Below are 8,348 nucleotides of genomic sequence, written 5' to 3'. Positions count from 1 at the left end.
CGTCTATCACGCAGAGGTCTGCGTTTGCCCCCTTGATCCCGCAGAGGCATCCTTGCTCGTTCCACAGGTTGATCGACACGTACACTGCTCAGAGTGTTTAATGTGGGTAGTTGAGGGGTCTGCTCGTGTCAGACAAGTGTCTTCTGCCCCTGTCACGTCCGTGTCAGCTAACTTTCTCTCCACCGTTGATCCTAGCTTCTCTTTTGGGGATGCGATAAAGTAACTCCTCGGGGTTTATTAGGTGTTTCCTGGCGCATCATGTTTTGATGTTTTGTCCTGCATGCTTTCCACGTATCTTTTTATATACACGTGTCTGATAGTGAGATATATGTGTACACAAGACCAAAGTACAAACACTACGAGTCAAATTCTGGTGACGATGATGATGACGATTGTTCCTGACGTACAAGCTAACCAAAGTAGCAAACCCACACAGAAGTGCAAACTCGCAGCTAGCTCCCGTCCTCATACCATTGATCATACGCACCACGATGACGCAAGGCCCGTGATGGTCGTGCCAAGTCCTTCGATGATAATCCTATGGCCTAAGACGATGATGATAAACAACGGAGTACACCCAATTCAAGAGCTACCGCGTACCCACTGGAGATTGCACCACTAGAGCTATTGCGTAACCACGAAGATAATGCCTAGGCTCACATGAAGTCCAAATCTTATGTAGGTCTATGAATGGAGTGTTTCTATACTAAAAGCCACGAACAAGGTTGTTCCAGTCTAGTCCTATGTGGTCCGTTGCTTGATGAACTAAAGACAGATGGCAAAGATGTTGACGAAGATGCAAGCATCCCGAAGATCCAGAGCGCCAATACAAAGGCATACTAGGGGCAATCCAACTTTAAAGCATCGATAAAGAACCAGCAGAGTGCAACCACCCGTACGGAGCAAAGCCGTTTTAATTATCCAAAATAACCCTTTTTTCATAAAATCTTCCAAAAATATCGCATAAATAAAACAATACACAAAAATAGGATTCATGGACATACATAGACAAATATGAGTATTTATTCACTATCATATCACTAAGGTCCCGACCTTTTATGCATAGCCACGTTGAGGAGTGTTACAGTCAGTTAATTTATGTTACAGTAAAATAAGCACTTTACAATTTTAGAAGCCCTAGCTTTCTGTAACCTGTAACATCGATTGATCATTCAAGAATATCTGTTGAAGAAGCAGGAAAACCTCTCGATTCCTCTTAAATCTCTCGCTGCTAATCCAACTTGAGGTAATTTTTTAATTTTTGATATTTTGGTGTTCGAAACTAGGGTTTACTGAGGGTTGTATGGTTTCATAACTTGGGTTTCCTAATTTCTTGGTAATTTAAAACTAGGGTTTGAAATATATATGCACGAGCAGCGACTGAAGAATCACTAGAACTCCTACACCGATTAAGAAAGCTTTCTTTGTGAAACATACCAGTAGAAAGCTTACTAAGGTATTTTCAGGCGTTAGATTCCAAATACCGATTAACATTTATGTTTGGGGAAAGGATTTAAGGATTTAAGGATACCAGTAGAAAGCTTACTAAGAGAGTTTTGCCACTTTTTCCTTTTAATTTGGGGAAAGGATTTAAGGATACAGACACATACCAGTAGATTTTTGAGAGGTTTTTTGAAAGTGAGTTGATATATTCATTGAACAGAAACTAAAAGTTACAACCATAAGAAGTTTTCCGGTATGGAAACTAGGTTGATCAAACATCCACCAGTGCGAGCACGCATTAGCCATAGCGTCTGCTGCTCTATTTACAAATCTCCTAAATGGATTGAGAGTATGATGTAAAGTTTAATAAAATAACCTTTAGACCACTAACATTCTTGTCCTCCCTCTTTATAGTCAACTTCTATTGTACACTTTTGTTTGGTCATCTGAACCTCTTTCAGTTTTCTTGTATATTGTGTGCCATGATACATATATGGAGCTTGTAGCAACAGCTATTAGTGGTGTGCTAGGCCAGTATAAGTTTATTCCATTAATATCCAATCATCTCAGCTATCTTGATTGAACTAATGACTTTATAGACTCATAAACATTTATTGAAATATCTGGATGCATGCATAATGGATTGTGGTTGTGGACATTTAATATGTCTAAAGCCTCCTACTTTTCTTGCGTCAACCATGCGATCCCTTGAAGACTAATACGTGGATTCTGTTAATCAATTTTGTTTCCAGTCCTTGAGCTTTCAGTTTTGGATTTGCTCTCTACATTTTTCTTCGTTCTATTTCATAAAAAAAATGCCCATGTTCACTTCTACATCTAATCTTTTGAATTTCTTTTTGAGTTTCAGTCATTACGGTTCTCCTATTTTGGGTGTGTTTCCATCTCTAGTCGACTATATGACTATTCTTTCACTGAAGGTAGTCATGTTTCACATGAAAAGAAAAAAAAATAGTAAGAAAATTCATGGTTAACATAGTTGGATCTGGTTAACTTCCATCTCCAATGGTTTTTCCGGCAATCGCAATCAAAAATGATAAGCTTTTATCATTTGTGATCTTTCATATTTCTTTGAATTATAAATGAAATATGGATCAAAAATTTTTGTAGTGAATATCGGAACAAAATTAGGTTGACCCCCATAGCGCTTTGTCACTAACAATGGATGACATGTAGTAGTTGTCACCTTCATGGATTAAGTGCTCAATCTGTGTCATATGACTCGCACCTGCTGTATAATAAAATCATTTTCAGTATATTCATGCATGGGTTCATGAATTCATTTTCCTAATCGAACCTTCATAATACTTCTGGATAGTCATAATAAAATTTGAAATTGGGGATTTTGTGAGTTGCAGGTTGAAAAGGAAAAACAATAATGTCAGTAATGAAGGAAAGGTAAATACGTGTCAATTGGAAATAATATTAAGGAAGGATTAAGGCCGTTGAATGCAATTATAATGGTAGATTAGGAGTCTAACTTAGCAATTGTTGCGGAAGATTATGAATTACTCCAGCTTGCCGACTGTAAAAAAACTACATGAGCAGTTGGCAGACCGTGCATCTAGAATCATTTTCTGTTGATTTGGTACAGTGAAACTTTGTGTACCCTAATCATTTTTTTCCCAAACAGAATCATAACGAGCAAAATTACTTCCTTAGCGTTATGATTTTATGTTGTTACTTGTTTGATACATTTGTACAACTTGAAATTTGAGTGTTTGTTAAGATTCTCGGATAAGTTCAGTCGTCCACTCACTTATGCATGTGTTTGTTGGTAAGTCAGATTAGTATAATGTAGTGCCGAAATTGATGTGCTTGTTGGCATTCTTCTAAGTGTAAGTTTCAAAAGGAATATTAATACATACTTCATTTGACACAAATTTAACAACTAAGTCGAGAAACAAACAATGGGCGACTTCTTTCAGTTTTTGCGCAACAATGGAAATCTCGTTTTGTCAAGTATAAGGGCATAATATGTGTCTTCCTGAGATGCTCCCATCGCAGTTTTTTTTTATATTTTTTTTAATGAATTGTATTCTTTTATATTTCAAAGCCTCTGCATCTTTAATTATCTAGAAAATATTCTTTTAACTGGGAATTTTGCTGATCAGTTGTGATATGCGTGTACTTCCAATTCTGCCAGACTTTATTTCTCAGTTTTCGTATTGATAACTAACTAACCCACATAGACAGTTAGCTGGAGAATCATGATCCGGTGATTTTATGTTCAGCGTTCTCGGTTCATGTATTGCACATGTAGTAAGACTTGAGTAATCTGATGTTTCCACTTATTGGGAATCCTTTATTTGAAATTGAAATGATTTTGGGTGTTTTTTTTTTGTATATAATTTTCTCATGTTGTAGTTGCATTTATCCGTAAATGTGTATCGATCAGACTATAAATTGCATTTGTGTTATGTATGTTAATTGTATGTGTAGCATTCTTACGTTGTTTTATAACTAGAACTACTATTCTTGAGATCATTACTAACCCAAAACTATTGTCACAGGTGCCAAGTTATGTGTATTCCTGGAGAGCTTCCAACAAAACATAAAGATTCAATGCCAGTGGTGAAGAAAAGGTAAATAGGTGCAATTGGAAACACTATTATGGCAGTTTTATTTGATTAAGCCTACAATATCTAGTTTTATCCTCGTATAGTAATGAGTGTAATGACTTCTGCACAAATGTTTATCAATGCAATTGTGTTTTGTAGGACGTATATCCACCCCCAGAAATACAGGGATGGCTACGGAAATATTACGACTTACTCCAGCTTGTTGTCTTTAAAAGAACTACGTGAAAAATTGGAAGACCATGAGCAAGCCATTTTCCGAAAAACTGCAATTGGGCATCTTCTTGACATGCCAGAAGAACAATCGTGGTCTGGGCGTTAGTTAATTACTTATTGTCTAGGGAGGTTGCCTACCCTATTTTTCCCAGAGAAAAGGCCGAAGAAAAAGTCGTAGAAACATGGTTCAGGGTTTGTGATGAGGAATTTGGCTTCGGGAAGGTTCCTGACAAGAAATCAGGCTCTATAAAGATTTGTGACAACCCTTTTGACAAAGATCTCTGCTTTGGGAAGATCGAGTTTACTTTGATGACCTGATTAAATCGCAGAAGACAGTGATGGCGAAGATTACCTTATTGGAGAATGATGTTGCGTACTTAAAGCAAAGAAATGACGAGGAACCTCCATTCGAGGGTGATTACCACGATGAGGAGATGTCTCACCGTAGTGTGAGTCGCAACCTGTGCGAAGACACAGAATTTAGTAAAGAATATGCCGCATTTCATACTCCTTCAAGGTGCAGGAATTTCATACTTGATCATAATGATATGGGAGGGGAAAACGATAAAGAAGGAACAAAACAACATGGTGCTGATGTTGCCTCCAACGATGTGAGTAAACCTCTTGTAACTAGTGTTTTTTTTATTTTTTTTTATACAAGTTCATAAAGGATGTATTTAGTGTGATTCTGGCCTACTCTTTATTAATTGGTTAGTAAATATCATTTTCATTGTGCTAGATATGTAGGCAATTAACATTTCAAACAGCCCAAGAGGAAAAAAAAGAATGCATCGGGAACTCGAAGTATCCAGCAACTCCAATGATGATGATGACGTAAAAATAATTCCTAAAGCGGCCAAGGTTAAGAGGGAAATAATCCCTTCCAGATATAGAAGGCCTCCATTTACAAATGATGGTCGTAACCAAAAGAAGCCTCGATAAAAGGTGGAAAGCAAGGAGTCTGTTATCAGGAATAATATGAAAACTCAGATAACTGACTGGCAAAACGAAGAAGATATAAATGATCTATTCTGTTTCTTAGACCAAAGGTTAGTCTCCCTAGTTTTTTTTGTCTTCTTTTACATATCAAAACGAATTCATTAATTCCTTGTTTTCGGTGTGTCTATGCCACAGTAAAATACATGGAGAATTCTATAATGATAATGGTATGTCATTAGTGAATTGTGGAGACTTATCTAGACTACTGGATCCATCTGGGTGGCTAGGTGATGAGGTAAGTCAATTACATCATTTAGATATTGGGAAAATTTTCAGGGATGGTGAACTTATCTCTTTAGGGTCCACCTGCAGGTTATTAACAAAACACTGTACCTGTTGCGAAAGTCAAAGTACTTCACCGGGGCAAATCATACCTGGACATACTTCGAGACGTATATGCTTGTATGGTTGTGTGAAATAGTTACCGCGGGATATATTTCTTATTTTTTATATTAATGCATTATGACTGAGCCTCGTTATTGTGGAACAGAAAATTCTTGAGAACAAGATCGACAAAGTGATGGAAAGAATCAGACTAGGAATTTCTCCGAAACATGATGATGCTCGTCCACTCCCTTGGGATGCGGTTTCTACAGTATATGGTGTGCTTAATGTTAAAAAGACACACTGGGTAGCTCTCACCATTAAAATGGCAGAAAGGAGAATTACAATTTATGATTCCAAGATACCGCCTCGTACTGGTAAGAATACCAACATTTACGAGGAAATTGAGATTCTCCGTGAGTATCTGCGAGGCGTGACGGGTTCTGGTGAATGGCATTGTATATTTTACAGCAAAAATCTCCCTCAACAAACAGATGGGTAACTATTTACTTGAAATTCCTGTTTTGTTTTCTTCCTTGTTTAGTTGTTATCATTTTTTTTATAAATAAACATATATTTTTCCACAGACATTTTGAGCAAGTGGGAGAAATGATCCAAGTAGAAAATGAATAATATACTTGATCGTATTCATATTGCAGGTCCTCTTGTAGTGTCTTTGCCATCAAGTTTATTGATCATATAATTAGGGATATTTCCTTCCAGAAAATCGAACAAAGTAAAACTCCTCGATTTCGTTGTGAAATTTCTTTGCAGCTGTTCAAGAAACAATTTATAGAGGTGAATGGCACAAGCACTGAATAATTATCTCTTTTCTTTTACCTTAGATTGTCTCATCTAAGATAATGTGTTAATGGTATGAAGAATGTTGGATCCTTGAGTAGTATTTTGGGTGCAGTCTGCCTGGCTAGGTATTGAACAGTTGTCATCATGCAACATGCATACTGGTTACCAATTCTGTAAACTAGGTTCCAAAGAAAATTAGTCTCCAGCTGTTTTTAATTGCTGAATTGCATTTAAAATCGCCAATTCTGTTTTCAATACTTAAGAAAGTTCTTGATTATTCTTTCATCAAAATTGCTGATTTTATTCGAACATATATAAGTGAAGTTATTTTCTTTTAATTTGTGATATCATATTTTACAGTTTTTGATATATACATTCATCGGCATCGAATTGAAATGGAATTGCACTACACCAAATCAACGATAGGACAACTTTCAAACATCATTAGACACACAAAACACTCTTACACCATAGTAATGATATAATAAAACAATGTTTCACCTTTCTCATGATCCGAAAAAAACATAATTGTCATTTTCAATTCCATCAGAAAAGGTTTGAGAATGCAAAGGAACCGACTCCATGTTTCTTGGGTTTCAGTCAAACAAACATAGATGGCAATGGGAAACATGCCATTGTTCCCATCAACTGAAGAGGAAGTCAAGCCTACGCCCCTATACTTGCTTTTGAGTGGAAATCCGTCCAAAGCTATCAAAGGTCTACATTCATTCTTAAATCCCTCCAAAAACGCCTTATAAGAGATACAAAGTCCTTGAAACTCATTGGTCATGTTGTCTTTGGACCAAACTGCTATGTTCCTCGGGTTGATAGCCTTAATCTGGTGGCACAGCTCAGGTACTAACCTAAATTCAAACAGTTGCATATCAAAACAATTATGTTAAAGACATAAATATCTATAACTAATGAAATCGACACTTCTAATACACAAAAGGTAATAAAGTTACCTGAAACTTCTTTCATATGAGCCCAACCCATGTATCTTCTCAAGGCACATATGCCTTGCACGAAGAGCAGTCCAGTAGGATATCTTGACCTTTTTCTTTTTTAAGAACATCTTTCGTATTGTTGGGGGCTTAGTACGAAGTCTTTCTTTCATGCAAGTCAATACGATACTAGTAACCCATGCAACAACCACATCCTCATCCGCAGCGTTGACGTTTTCACCTGCAACTCCATTTGCGAAGTTCAGTCTTCTACGCGGTAGGCGTGGGATGTCTTCTTCTTCTTCAGCGTCACTAGGTATAGCTGAGTTTTCTGAACTAGTATATCCTTCGCTGAAATAATTGTTATCTTCACATTTATTCCAATCGGCGAACCACCTGTAATGTTCCCTCCTACTATCATCGTCATCAGAGTCAGCACCTTCACTAAGAGGAGTAGTATCGAATGTCCGATTATAATCCGGGTATTGTTCAACTCCCCAAGGTAATTTTGGACTGCTAAATGGGCATCTTTCAGCACTTTCGTATGCAGCCTCATCATCACCACTGTGTGTAGGGACAACCCTGCTAACAGTAAAACAATCTTTGATCACCACATAAATAACAAAATCTAAATTGTAATACTTAGAACAAAACAAAATTACCACCAGCAATAAAAAAATCAGATCAACATACTTACGTTATTACTTTGCGTTTGTGCATATTGAATGCAGAGTTAAAACCAAATCGATACAGCAAGAGTTTATGATTTTAATGCACCAAACCCTAGCTACTGGCAGAAGAAAGAATAAATGTTGTGCCTAATTTATGACTTCTTTTTATACTGATTCAACCTAACAAATACACATGTTCTTATCTTTCTCCAAAAATTAAATTAAAATCTTTTCTAATTAATAATACAACTTATATTAGTTAACTTTCTAACCCAATCCTAATTACTCCTATATGCATATATAAATAATACAATAGATTCAATTTCCATTTACTTCTCTATTATTCTCTA

At 36.6% G+C, this 8,348-nt stretch overlaps 2 protein-coding genes across 6 annotated transcripts; one reads left to right on the top strand and one right to left on the bottom strand.

Moving 5' to 3' along the window:
• Positions 1 to 1,104: 1,104 nt before the first annotated feature.
• On the top strand, positions 1,105 to 6,714 carry LOC113287954 (ubiquitin-like-specific protease ESD4). 5 transcript variants are annotated; one of them, XM_026536849.1, is made up of 9 exons: positions 1,111 to 1,246; positions 2,820 to 2,859; positions 3,975 to 4,046; positions 4,182 to 4,867; positions 4,996 to 5,305; positions 5,391 to 5,490; positions 5,568 to 5,657; positions 5,746 to 6,077; positions 6,239 to 6,714. In XM_026536849.1, exons 5-9 carry the CDS (start codon positions 5,235 to 5,237, stop codon positions 6,399 to 6,401), a joined length of 756 nt encoding a protein of 251 aa, XP_026392634.1. In that variant the 5' UTR covers positions 1,111 to 1,246; positions 2,820 to 2,859; positions 3,975 to 4,046; positions 4,182 to 4,867; positions 4,996 to 5,234; the 3' UTR covers positions 6,402 to 6,714. The 5 variants fall into 5 exon arrangements, 4 of the variants coding, with proteins under 4 accessions (XP_026392635.1, XP_026392633.1, XP_026392636.1 ...); XM_026536850.1 differs by lacking the exon at positions 2,820 to 2,859 and having other exon boundaries at positions 1,105 to 1,246; positions 5,004 to 5,305; XM_026536848.1 differs by lacking the exon at positions 2,820 to 2,859 and having other exon boundaries at positions 1,105 to 1,246.
• Positions 6,715 to 6,830: 116 nt separating this feature from the next.
• On the bottom strand, positions 6,831 to 8,047 carry LOC113290915. The gene is made up of 3 exons (XM_026540499.1): positions 8,025 to 8,047; positions 7,349 to 7,909; positions 6,831 to 7,246 (listed from the first exon to the last, which is right to left on the bottom strand). The coding sequence occupies exons 1-3, from the start codon at positions 8,045 to 8,047 to the stop codon at positions 6,847 to 6,849; spliced, it is 984 nt and encodes a 327-aa protein (XP_026396284.1). The 3' UTR covers positions 6,831 to 6,846.
• Positions 8,048 to 8,348: the final 301 nt, after the last annotated feature.

Source organism: Papaver somniferum, chromosome 6, assembly GCF_003573695.1.
Source record: "Papaver somniferum cultivar HN1 chromosome 6, ASM357369v1, whole genome shotgun sequence".
NCBI lineage: Eukaryota > Viridiplantae > Streptophyta > Magnoliopsida > Ranunculales > Papaveraceae > Papaver > Papaver somniferum.
This window is presented reverse-complemented; position numbering and strand designations above follow the sequence as displayed.